The sequence below is a fragment of the Dermacentor variabilis genome, chromosome 5 (assembly GCF_050947875.1).
Source record: "Dermacentor variabilis isolate Ectoservices chromosome 5, ASM5094787v1, whole genome shotgun sequence".
NCBI lineage: Eukaryota > Metazoa > Arthropoda > Arachnida > Ixodida > Ixodidae > Dermacentor > Dermacentor variabilis.
The window spans coordinates 97752987-97766297 of NC_134572.1; the positions used below are offsets into that span (position 1 = coordinate 97752987).

Sequence of the window (13311 nt, forward strand, 5' to 3'; positions counted from 1 at the left end):
TGCGGAAGTCAGTGTTTTATTAATGAAACTTCAAGCCATCCACGACGCTATGCAGGATGCTACCTCTAGGCTGCCTACACTCAGACACTTGAATACTTTCACTGACTCCTTAGCGGTCATTAAAAAAATTCAAAAACGTTCGCAAGGCGATATCTGTGAGACGATACACACCTTGAAATGCAATATAGGAGGAACATTTGTCAAGTTACAAAAGATTCAAAGTGATGCTTCGAACCTTCCAAACATTGCTGCTGACCTGTAGGCACACATACCTCCTACTTCAAGGTCTTCCGTCAATCTCCCCCGTCCCCTCAGCTCCTCACCTCCTCTCCTCGCCCATAAAAATTCCGTCCGGCGGGACACACACGCTCTTTACCCACAATATGTATGTCCACCCCCTCCCCCTCGTCACCCATCACCCAAGTAGGCTAACAGCGTGTTCACTTGGACTGGTTGGTACATCCTGTACGCAACAGCTTTAAACAGCGCGACACAGGACACAGCAAGATAACCACAGGACAGCGCGCTGTGGTTCTTTTGCTGTGTCCGGTGTCGTGCTCCTAAAAGTTGTTGTTTACACCAAACTAAAACGGAGGAAGTTGGGCTTAGGAGGCTTCGTGCCAAGATGGTCCTTACATTAGCTACCCCATCTGCATGGAACTGGCCGCATTCTTCCACTGGGCGCAACGTGTCCATACTGTCCCCGTCCATTGACTTAAACAGGCGCATACCCCTTAGCACGAACCTGTTCCGGCATGTGAGCTGAACGTTCCCGTCTTCTACTGCAAGCTGGCCCACGTTGCATTGCCACGACCAGCTATGATCGCTTCGTACCCCACAAAAGATACCAGGGAACACTGGTTGAATTCCTACCCAGCGCAGGTATTACACTACGCATATAGTGCACACTATACATTATGCCTTATGGCAAGTCTTGATCCCAATAAAAGAAAGAAAGATTACCGCGTTTGATTTTCCTCTAATAATTATTGCACGCAATTGCACAGCGCGGAGGAGTACGATTCACCGCTGGCGGCTATACGTCAAGCGAGTAGAAAAGCAAATCTCAAGTAGTCTAAATTTAGCGGGGCGCAAAAGTACCAACCCGGTATTTCCCCTCGTCGCTGGACATGTGTGGCTAGCGCTTCCACGAAGCGTGACGAGGGCCGACGAGCAAGAATGATGCTGGGGGCATGCCAGAACGAGGCGGAACATCGCCCGCCAGCAAGAAAATATTTGCCTTGAAGAGAGTGTTTACAAAGGCGAAAGCGCGAGCTGAACCATTGCGTGCGCCGCTGACACGCTCGGGCGCGCCGAATGTTGGCTTGAGCTCAACTACGAGCCTGGAGCTCGAAATGATACGTGCCAGAATAGTGACAGCTCCGCGCGCTTGCAATTCCTGCAAACTACAAAGGTGGCGACAATCGTGAACAGATTTCCAACTCGTAATTTCGCCAAGACGACGGGCGATGCGGGTGCATCCCGCTTTTTTTTTTCTTTTCGCTATAAGTTTCTGGACGTACCTTTCTTGCTTAAACATCGCATATTTCTTTCTCTGCGCCCTATACGAGACCCACCGGATGCGTTAGAAAACACGCTTAACTAGCCATTCTAACGCTGTTCTGGTATCGGGCCCACGTACACGTAACCGCAATGAGCAGGCAATCTCTTTCCTTTTGCGGACCCGTTTCCTGCCCCGTGCGTAACTCCACGCAGAGCCACCAGACCGCGGAAAGCGACGCCTGCGCGCCCTCCGACACGTGCGCCGCGGCGTCCTGAGGAAACCGGAACCCCGAGCGGCACTGCTCGGCAGGATGGAGGTCGCCAAATATATTTAAACGGCGCCGCCCAGCCTGAAGTGAATCTCTCCAAGGACGACCGCGCGGAAATCTCACACGTCAACGATGCTTCGAGTGTCTGCTTTGACGGCCTTGCTTGTTCTGGCCATAGCCTTCCAGGGTGAGCTGCGCTTTTGAACTCAATTACGGTTGCAATACACAGAGTGTCTTGGCTATGTGCTGGTTATGCTCACATCCTGCGTCGAGTTATTTATTGGTGACGTAATTTCCTTTTAAGTTGTTTTAAGTATACGTATACTCTCCTTTTTTTTCGTTTTCGTTACGCTCCCTGGTGCCTTCGTACGAAGATGAGCCGAGTATGCGATTTCTTTGTATCTTGTCTTTTTTTTTCTCTTTCTCTTAGTAAAGAATGTCACGCAAACGGTTAATTTTGTGGTGCCTTGTTATCCGGAGTAAAAAGATCCTGTCAAGTGGTGGCTAAATATTCCAAGCTATATTATGCATGATTTACCTGTACTATTACTGCTAGCGGATTGTGCGGCCAACATGAAGACGTCGGTATAGTCGACGCAACAGGGGGATGATATAAGGATTAAAAATTATACCGAACAATCAATCCGGATCGTCTCTCTGTGGGAATAATTATTATTTAATAGTATTTATCTCTTGATTTCTTTAACAAAGAAGTCGCAGCGAGGCGTGAAGGTAGCTGAACGAAAGTGTGCAGGCCCTTCTGATGTAAAAATCCAGATAAAAAACTCAGTGCCCTTCCAAGCATTGAAGTAGGAGGACCAGCGAAGCTGTGTATGTGGGCTCCTTAATGAAGAACTGCACCACCGCCATGGGTCAGCCCGGCGTTGCACTATCATGAGGACTCTTTTTTTTTTCTACACGCGAACACGATAGTGTGTAAAGTGCCCTTAACAGCTTCGTTGTAATAGAAGTTACCATCTATAACGCTGCGCATATATTTCTCAGTTTGATTAATTTGTAGGACGGTTGCTCTTAGAATGCTGTGTTGTGTAGTTCTCGTTTCTAAGCAGAGCAGCGTATGAACATTTGCTGTAGATGCTGGAACAGAGCACACTTTGTACAGCAGACGAGGGACAACAATTTGAGACATAGATTGTTCTATCGCTAGAGTCATCAGCTGCAAGTGCTCCTACAAGTGCTTTCAGCTATTGACAATTGCTCAAACAGTTTAGTGAGCCCGAAACGTCAAAGTCATCGCGCACAATCTGCACTGAGGCGCGAGGAAGTCGAGATCACTTCAGTACTTTGTTATGTAAGACATGAAGCTTTGCCTTCAGAAAGTGGTGTTTTTCTTCCCTTAAGCATTGCACAAATGAATAGCCAAACACCGTTACATATCGATGGTGCCATGAAACGGGCTCTGAGATGTTTGCGACTAGCCTTAGGAATACCTGGCTTTAAATAGCCTGCCATGTTTCCAGACATTTTTTCACCGGAATATGAGAACTCGAAGTAGTCAATAATGGCTGAACTAGGTATGTCTACAGCTGGAGCCAAAGTTTCGATAAGGGCGCCTCTCTTCGTGATGGGGTATGACTCTTACAAAAACTTTATATTCTTACCCTGACAAAACCCAAGTCCCCTTGACGAAACGTTCACTCCAGCCGTTGACATTCCGTGTTGTGACTACAGTGGATCACTACCGTCTTGCCGTCACGCAGCAAAACAACAACAAAATGTCATGGTAACCAAGTCTTTCTTTCTTTTCTACCCTTCTTCCAGACGCCAGTGCACAAGGCAAACCAAACCTGTGCTACCTTCCTCCTCGTACGGGTCTCTGCCTCGCCTACTTCCCATCGTTCTACTACGACAGCTCTTCCGGAACATGCCGCTCGTTCGTCTACGGTGGATGCCAGGGAAACGAAAACCGATTCGTCTCGTACGAGGAATGCATCCGCGCCTGCGGTTGAAACTATATGTTTGAAGAGCCCCAGGAACCACTCCTGCCATCATACTCTAAATGTCATCAGCCCTTTGTCACGCGGAAGAAACCATTTCATGTGTAAATGACTCTTCTGTGCCGTAAGGCTGCCTTGTGACATTTTATTTGCATGGGCGGCAATCGACCCGCTCCTTCTGTGGTTCAAAGCCTGAGCTTTTCTTGATAATGCGATGGATTTGGTCAAAGTACGTTACAACTTCAGAACGCGCATTCATCGAGCGCAACACGACAAACAGATTGAGCAGAAGTTTGCTGTCACCTAAGTAATAGGTTACATATGTCGGCAAGAACCCGATGAAGTGCAAGGCCGCGTATTTCAATCAACTAATCAATCAATCAATCAATCAATCAATCAATCAATCAATCCAATCAATCAATCAGTCAAGTAATTAATCAATCAATTTTATTTACCAGAAAAAAAAGGAACTGGAGAGACACCTGGGCAAAAAGCTGTCGCAGCAGCTTGACGGAGGCCCAGGGTCCCTTACATGGCAGTAGCACTCACATTACATATACACAGAAGGCTTTATACACAACAAACATTACACATCGCGCGTATGCATAAAAAAAGGACATTTTTCACTTGAATGCAATGTACTAAAGTTTCGCTATAAAGAAGGAAAGTAATCACGCAAATCATCCGAGTGTAATGCCCCCGACTTCACATCATAAACAGATATCTCTACTTTTGTGACAATGAAAAAAGACTAAACGGAGCTCAGCTGAATTGTGTCGTGGGATTCTAGACTAATATAGTCTGAATACACTGCAAGTATATTCGATACGAAAGGACTGGCATCTGTAATCTTTCCTGGGTCACTCTAAAGAATGTCTCGTCACTTACTGTTTTTAAGAACTGTCTTCTTCAGCCGCCATTATGTTATTGCAATAGAGACTCCAGGCACATTTTTGTTGTCGCCGTGATGTTCCGCATAAAGTCCAATGGCGATAAGACCGTCGTCGCGCGCTGTGTGCTGTATTTGCGAGCGAAAGCAATCGAGGGGACCCGACGGTCACGGCTCAATCTGGCGCGCGCTAGGGAGAAAGGCGGAGAGCAAACGCGCCTTCATCCGTCGCGTGAAAGGCCGTGGGGGGATGACCGGGAGGGAGGGGGCGGCGTTAGTCTCCGGCAGCGTCTTTCGCGACCGGAGGCGGGTAACTGACGATCGCGGCTCAATCTCGCGCGCGAAACGGAGGAAAGTGGGGAAGCAGCGCCAGAGGCAGGTGAGGGCGACAGCTTCAACTCCGCCAGCAACTGTGCACTTTGCGCGGCGGCACGTGGTCACGCGCGCCGTATCTTGAAAGCAATCTGCAGACAGCTCATACGTGCCTGCAGTATTCTCCCCGCTGTTTGCGTTCAAGCCATAGACCACATGAACGTCATTTCGCTCGCTGCTGCTGCCGTGCTTGCTCACACCAGCGTTTTGACAGGGACTGTCTGCGGTCATTGAGTGTGATGTGTTCATGTTTGCCTGCGGGTGCTGACATCATGCTTTTTAATTCAATTAGTAAGCGAATCTTTGCAAGTTTATACGGCCGATAAAGCTACTATCCTTACTTCGTATAACTGTCTACTACTTTTCTGTCGAAAACAGTGCTTTGCCTTTCGGGCGATACTGCGACTTTTTCTTATGAACAAGAAATCCATATAGATGCCGGAACGTTATTTTGTTTTAACACAGTGATTGATCTCCTTTCTAACGAGTTCATGCAGTAGTAAGACTAGGGAACAAACGCCGCTAGTTGTTCTTGTTAAGGTTAAAAGGAACAACCAGAGCTAGGACAGCCCTGTAATGTGTTGTGCAGACAAACGGTGGAGTTTAACAGCAACACAAATGGATGGACGAGAAGGTAAGGGAAACTCTGTCGACGCCATCGGGGTTAATTAAACGAGTATAAAGTAGATCCAGTTGACGCAGAGCAGGTTTAGTAATATACCACATCGGGAAGACACGTTTATCCGTCAGTGAAATCGCATAGGATGGGGATATTTCCTGAGATGGTACTGCACATCCCAGAAGAGCCTAAGCCTCCATATTTGCCCAGCAAGCCCGACTTCCAACTATTACTCTAATGTTGAGGCTTGCCCGTAGTTAACTCACAAGGACAAAGCTTCTGGACTAACGCCTACGGTTAAAAAAAATAATTTTAATAAGCGCAGTAATTGTGTATGTTTCAGTACTCGGCAAACGTAAAAAGTGGAACACCAGCAACTTCTGCAGCACTAAGAGAGTTATGTATAACGACAAATCAGGTAAAGCAATCATAATAAACACTTTCTCCTGACGCACGGCATCGCAAAGACGCTCACACAGGGCCTTTACCTGAACTCGACGAAAACGGGTCAAGTTGGCATTCAGGATTGTGAATTCGCTCTAATGACTACTCGAATGAACGAGGTAGGTTTCCGAATAGTAAATTACTGCGCTAGCTGGTGCGACATTTGTGCGAAGGGGAGCTCTAAAGTCTCACGGAAGGAAAGATTGGTTCGCTCAACCTGAACCACATACAACGCACGCGTGAACGCGGACGCATCGGGCCCTCGCTTTACAGCCAACGGTGATGAACAGAACGTGGTTTCACAGCTCGCCTTTGGATGGAGGCTGCCGCAACCCTATCGACCAGCTGTAAACGCTATAGCGTCGAGATGTACGAGTTCGACTTCTGACTCAACCCGCCCTTGTCGTGTTCATAGTAAAAGGATCAAAATAATAATATCAAAACTACCAACACTAATCGAAGCTTCGAATGGAGGCAGAGTGGAAAGGGGATGAGTGAGTGTTGAAATTGGGCAACCAGAGAGCTCGTCTTCGCTGTTGCATTTATGGTCACAGTGGCAGCTGACGCGAATATATAATCTCACAAATCGAGGAGCCAAACTGCTCAAGCCAACCAGAATGATTTAGCTCCTTCACAATTGCACAGAGATGTCAAGTTGGTCGTTTCGTTACAACCCTTAATGCGTTTTATCCTACGGCATGCCCAAAATAAATGTCTAGTAGACAACAGATATCACGAGCCACCACTGCAGCAATTGCGCGAAATGTTCGCAAGGGTGATATTACTGAATTATTAAGACGAAAGCCTTAAGTGGCTTCTCGTTGCAATGGCTCATACGCACTTAAGGCGGCATCTAGTCAATTGGTACAAACATTTCATCATCAGCAATGGCTCATACCCCCATAAGCAAACAAAAATGCAATGGCTGATGCATTCAATGAAATCGCCCATACAACACACAGAACATCATACGTTCCAATAAAGAAGAAGCTCGCAACATGCATCCGACATACGAAGCGGCGGGAGCAAGGCGTTCAACCACGAGTACTGCTTTCCCCTGCTAAGACGGTGCAACGTAAATTCGAAGAAAAAAGTCGTTGGCGCGAGTCTAAACCCGCTATTCGAGCGCGCGAAGTCGCAGCTAAGCGTTGTTTGGATCCCACCGATGGCATCGGTTGTTGGGAACTCGGCGCTGACGCCCGTGGTTGTACCTGGGTCGCAAGCCCCAAGGGTAGCGTTGGCCTGGCGGCCTGGGGTACAACTGGAAGCATCCGAAGGTCCCGGCAAAACATGAGTCGACTGGTAACAACAAAACAACTTGTTTATTTTAACATCGCAAAGAGTTGGCGGTCAGGTTGACCGAAGTAGAGAGACGGGAGAGCACTTTACTCAACAGAAGAAATCGGAGCCCTTCTTTTTGCGTCCGGGGGCAGCTGTTTTTATACTCTCGCAGTTGAGGGCAAGAAGGAACCCCTCAATAGACGAGCCCGTGATTGTACAATGGGTTAAGGTGACGCATACTGTCGTAGCGCCGCTGGTCGGGCACAAAGACTGGGAGGAGAAGGTAACTTCTGCTCTCGTAGCGCCTCTGGTCGGGCACAATGACTGGGAGGAGAAGGTAACCTCTGCTCTCGTAGCGCCTCTGGTCGGGCACAATGGCACATACACTCACACACGCACATGAAGACACGTGGCATCGGAACATGCCTGGAAACGCCTGGAAACGCCTGGAAACGCCTGGAAACGCCTGGAAACGCCTGGCGGGGAGCGTAGCGGCGACGCCGAACGGGCCAAAATGTCTGCCGCTTTGTTGCAGTCGCGCCGGCTAAACCGCGCGTCGTAGGCGAAACGTAACAGACCGCCCCGCCGGGGGAAGGAGATCCCGATGGACAGGGGACTGCATCCGCTGTCCGGAGGGATGTCGCTCGATGATGCTCATAACCGAAGTCGGGCGTCCCTCGACGTTTCTTGAGCGCAGCGCACAGAGAAGGCCTCGTTCTCTCGTTCAGGTTCGCACGGGACACTGCAAAGTGACTTCGGGAGAGTTCACATTCTGGTTCTCGTTCCCGGCAAGCGTTAGAACTACGCTGAAACTCAACCGCTCAGTCAGCAAGCACGGCACAACCCTCACTAAGCCCTGCCAGGCTCTTTCCCCTTTTTATACCACTGCCTAGTTCCTTACAGTAGTCTAGCATCACTCAGAACGCGCCCACAAATTGGAAAATTGCACTAGAAAGCATATCATCACTTTGAAACACTAAACAAAAGCAATATGTTAAAAAAAATCCTGCCTCAGGAAGAAAAACATCAGTAACAAACAATTTTGACGCTGATCCCTACGTTAGGGGCTTCGACTTAAGCCATCGGCGTTACCGTTGAGACTCCCCTTTTTGTAACGCACCTCAAAGGAATATTGTTGCAAAGCGAGGCTCCAGCGCAGGAGGCGGCCATTTTTGGGAGAGATGGTCTGCAGCCATTGGAGAGGGCAGTGATCCGTCTCAATGATAAACCTCGAGCCGGCTAGATAGCATGACAATTTCTGAACGGCCCACACGAGACATGCACACTCTTTCTCGGTGGCGCTATACGCCTGCTCACGACTGGTCAGCTTACGACTAGCATACAGGACGGGGTGTTCTACTTCTCCATTTTCCCGTTGGCACAGTACAACGCCCATGCCTCGCTCACTAGCATCGCACTGAACAACGAACCCTTTGGTATAGTCTGGCGATCGTAGCACAGGCTGGCTTGTTAGGGCACTCTTTAGGGCGCTAAAAGCTCTTTCCTTTGTCTCGTCCCAGACGACTGTTTGAGGCTCTGTTTTTCTTAGAGCATCCGTCAGGGGAGCCGCGATATCAGAGTACCTGGGAATGTACCTCTGATAGTAGCCGGCGACACCTAAGAACGACCGAATATCGGTCTTCGTGCGCGGTTGCGGAAAGTCTCGCACAGCGGCCACTTTTATTTCAGAGGGGCGGCGACGACCCTGACCAATCACGTGACCGAGGTAGACAACCTCGGCCTGTGCTAACTGGCACTTAGGAGCCTTGACTGTCAAGCCCGCTTCGCGCAGGCGGGTTAGCACTGCCCGCAAGTGTGCCATATGCTCAGACCAGGATGCGGAGAATATCGCTACGTCGTCTAGCTACGGTAAAGCGAATTCTTGCTGTCCCCGCAACACTTTATCCATGAGGCTTGAAAAACAGTATGGCGCGTTCTTCAAACCAAAACTCAACACTTTAGGACGGAATGTTCCCATTGGTGAAATGAACGCCGCATACCTACTAGCCTCTCCTGTAAGTGGAACCCGCCAATAACCCCTGACAAGATCTAGGGTGGAAATAAACTGAGCGCTACTAACTTTCTCAAGGCGCTCCTCGATGTTAGGGATCGGATAAATTTGATCCTTAGTGATGGAATTAAGCCTGCGGTAGTCGACGCAAGGACGAGGTTCCTTGCCCGGTACCTCAACTAAAATCAAAGGGGAGGTATAATCACTCTCACCTGCCTCAATAACACCGAGCTGTAGCATTTTCTTTACCTCAGCCTCCATAATATCGCTCTGGCGGGGTGACACCCGATACGCCTTGGATCGTACTGGCTCTGGGGAGGTAAGTTCTATGTCATGAGTAAGGACAGAAGTCCTACCAGGCCTCTCAGAGAACAGACCTTGAAACTCTTGTAATAGCTGGTGTAGTTCGGTTTTCTGCTCAGGCGACAGCGGTGCTTTACTGATAAGGTCACTAATGACTTGACCGGTGTCTTCCCTGTTCGTCACTGATCCCAGTCCCGGAAGCTCGACCGGAAGCTCTTCAGGAACGTTTACCATCATGCACACCACTGCTTCCCTTTGTCTATAAGGTTTGAGCAGATTACAGTGGTAAACTTGCTGTGCTTTCCGCTTTCCTGGCAGACTTACCACGTAGTTAACGTCCGACAGTTTCTGAACAATTCGGGCTGGGCCCTCCCACTGCACGTCTAGTTTGTTGTTTAGCGATGTGCGCAATATCATGACCTCATCGCCCACCTCAAAACGACGGGCCCTGGCTGTCCGATCATAATAAACCTTGGCCCTCTGCTGGGCCTTTGCCATTGCTTCACCTGACAACTCCTGTGCCCTTCTTAAGCGTTCGAGGAGCTTAAGCACGTACTCCACCACGACTGGGTCGTCGCCCCTGCCTTCCCATGATTCTCGAAGCATGCGAAGCGGAGACCGAAGCGAGCGACCGTACACCAGTTCAGCTGGCGAAAACCCCGTAGCCGCATGCGGCGCGGTCCTTAAAGCAAACATCACCCCAGGCAGACACAGCTCCCAGTCAGTTTGATGTTCAAAACACAAGGATCTCAACACGCGCTTCATGACGGAGTGGAGCTTCTCAACGGAATTCGACTGTGGGTGGTACACGGAGCTGTGTAGCAGCTTTACCCCACACCTTTCGAGAAAAGTTGTCGTCAAAGCGCTAGTAAACACTGTGCCCTGATCTGATTGGATTTCCGCAGGAAAACCAACTCGCGCAAATATGGACAGTAGTGCATTAACTATCTCAACTGAGCTGAGTTCTTTAAGCGGCACTGCTTCAGGGAACTTTGTCGCTGGGCAGATCACAGTCAAAATGTGTCTGTACCCCGTGGCTGTTACCGGCAGAGGTCCCACTGTATCAATAACGAGCCGTCTAAAAGGCTCCGTAATGATAGGTACCAATTTCAACGGCGCCCTCGATTTGTCCCCTGGTTTGCCCACCCGCTGACAGGTGTCACATGACCTTACGAAATGGTCTGCGTCCCGAAAACACCCTGGCCAATAGTACTCTTGCAAGAGACGGTCCTTAGTTTTCTTAACTCCTAGGTGTCCGGACCACGAACCCCCGTGTGACAAGCGCAACAGATCCTGACGATAGCATTGAGGCACGATCAGCTGATCGAACTCCACTCCTCGGCGGTCTAGATACTTCCGGTACAGGACTCCACCTCTTTCCACAAAACGCGCAGTTTTCCTGGCGATACCTTCTTTGACATTGCAGCGCACGTTTTCCAGGCTGCCATCCTTTTTTTGCTCGGCTATCAAAGCCCACCGGCTGACTTTTAGCAACCTATTAAGTCCGTCTGACGTAGGCGCGATGAGCAAATCAGTAGATAGCTCTTCTAACTTTCCCGCATCGGGATTTTCCTCTCCGGTATCTGGTGCCTTTAACGTTACAGACTCAAGTTTATTCAGTTCGGGCGTGCTCTGAATATCAGCTTGCTGCGCCTCTGACCCTTTTTCGTTGTTTGATAACGTCGGCCCCGCAACTACCGCCTTTGCAGCGAGCTCCCGAACCTTCGATCTGGTTAAGGCCTGAACACTAGCTTCACCAAACAAAAGCCCCTTCTCGCGCAGGAGGTGATCGGACCTGTTTGAAAATAGGTACGGGTACTGGGGGGGCAGCATAGATGACACTGCCGCCTCCGTTTCAAGTGCTCCGAAAGGTCCTTCAATAAGCACTTTTGCTGCCGGCAGACACACGCTATGAGCTTCCACGGCTTGCTTGATCCATGCGCACTCGCCCGTGAACATATGGTGTTCTACGTAAGACGGGTGAACTACATCCATCGTAGCTGCGGAATCGCGAAGCACTCGGCACTCTTTCCCGTTCACGAGGAGGTCTCGCATGTAAGGCTCGAGAAGCTTCATGTTCTCGTCAGTGCTGCCTATTGAAAAAAACACAACTTTTGGTGTTGTTTCCGGACACTGCGCCGAAAAGTGACCCGGCTTCTGGCACGTATAACAAACGCGCGCTTGCCTCATCTCGAACCGCTTTCTGCGTTCGGCTTCGGCTGCCGCCGTCTCCTTAGGTTCGGTCGCACTGCTTCCACTCGCATCCCCACTACGCGTGTTCCCCTTTGCTCTCATGGGTGTGAACTTCGGCCTCTCAAACTTCGAGCCAAATTCACCCTTTTGACCGTCCTTAGCTCCGCGAGCCCGACGCGTCACAAACTCCTCGGCTAGCTCAGCGGCTTTAGCCACCGTACAAACGTCTGGCCTATCCAAGACCCAGTATCGCACGTTCTCCGGTAACCGACTATAAAACTGTTCTAGCCCGAAGCACTGCAGAACTTTATCGTGGTCACCAAACGCTTTCTCTTCTTTGAGCCACTCCTGCATGTTTGACATAAGCCTATACGCAAACTCTGTATATGACTCACTTTTGCCTTTCTCATTTTCCCGAAACTTCCGACGGAACGCCTCCGCTGACAGCCGGTACTTTTTTAGAAGACTCGATTTCACTGTGTCGAAATCCTCTGCCTCCTCTCTATCCAAGCGAGCGACTACGTCGGCCGCCTCGCCGGGTAACAAAGTGAGCAAGCGCTGTGGCCACGTTTCCCGAGAGAACCCCTGCTTCTCGCACGTTCGCTCAAAGTTAACCAGGAACAAACCAATGTCCTCTCCAAGCTTAAACGGCCGCATCAGGTCAGTCATTTTGAACAATACGCGTTCTCCTGCACCGTGTGCCTGACTTCCATTACGAGCGCGTTCCATCTCTATCTCGAGACGCTTCATTTCCAAAGCGTGTTGACGGTCACGCTCTTCTTTTTTCTCTTGTTGCTCTCGCTCTTTCTGTTCTTTACGTTCACGCTCTTCTTTTTCTTTCTGTTCTTTAAGTTCGCGCTCTTCTTTTTCTTTCTGCTCTTTAAGTTTGCGCTCCTGTCTTTTTGCAGTCTCCCTCTCCTCAATGGTCTCAAGGCATTCCGACAGCTCGTCATCCTCAGCTTCTAACTCAAGAATAGCCTTTAGCAGTTCAGGTTTTCTGAGTTTGTCTGAGACATCCAGACCCAACTCTCTTGCAAGCTCCAGCAATTTCGGTTTGCGCAACGACTTCAAATCCATGGCTGCTCTGAATGCTGCTTTCTCTACTGCTTACTATTGTCTTGCCGCAAACTAACCCGGCAGCAACGACAACCACAATTACCAGCTCTGTTTCTGACACTAACAAAAGCCTGGCAAAGCTCAGAAGAAGAAAGTCCCGCACTCACCAAACCTCGCAGCCAAGAGTTCCGCGCAGTCGTTCCGCTGCAGGCAACCAGTCATCACACAGGGCTCGTTGCACTGCTCCCGGATCGTCGTTGAGCTGCTCAGCATACAGTCAACTGCATCTCTTTGCCGCTGGCCTCCGTTGTCGCGATCTCACCGCTGGCAGACAGTTGTTTGGATCCCACCGATGGCATCGGTTGTTGGGAACTCGGCGCTGACGCCCGTGGTTGTACCTGGGTCGCAAGCCC

The 13311-nt window shown here is 49.7% G+C and overlaps 1 protein-coding gene across 1 annotated transcript; it reads left to right on the forward strand.

Moving 5' to 3' along the window:
* The first annotated feature begins 1795 nt into the window (after nt 1–1795).
* On the forward strand, nt 1796–3858 carry LOC142582945 (isoinhibitor K-like). The gene is made up of 2 exons (XM_075693092.1): nt 1796–1959; nt 3555–3858. The coding sequence occupies exons 1-2, from the start codon at nt 1905–1907 to the stop codon at nt 3740–3742; spliced, it is 243 nt and encodes an 80-aa protein (XP_075549207.1). The 5' UTR covers nt 1796–1904; the 3' UTR covers nt 3743–3858.
* The last annotated feature ends 9453 nt before the right edge of the window (nt 3859–13311 follow it).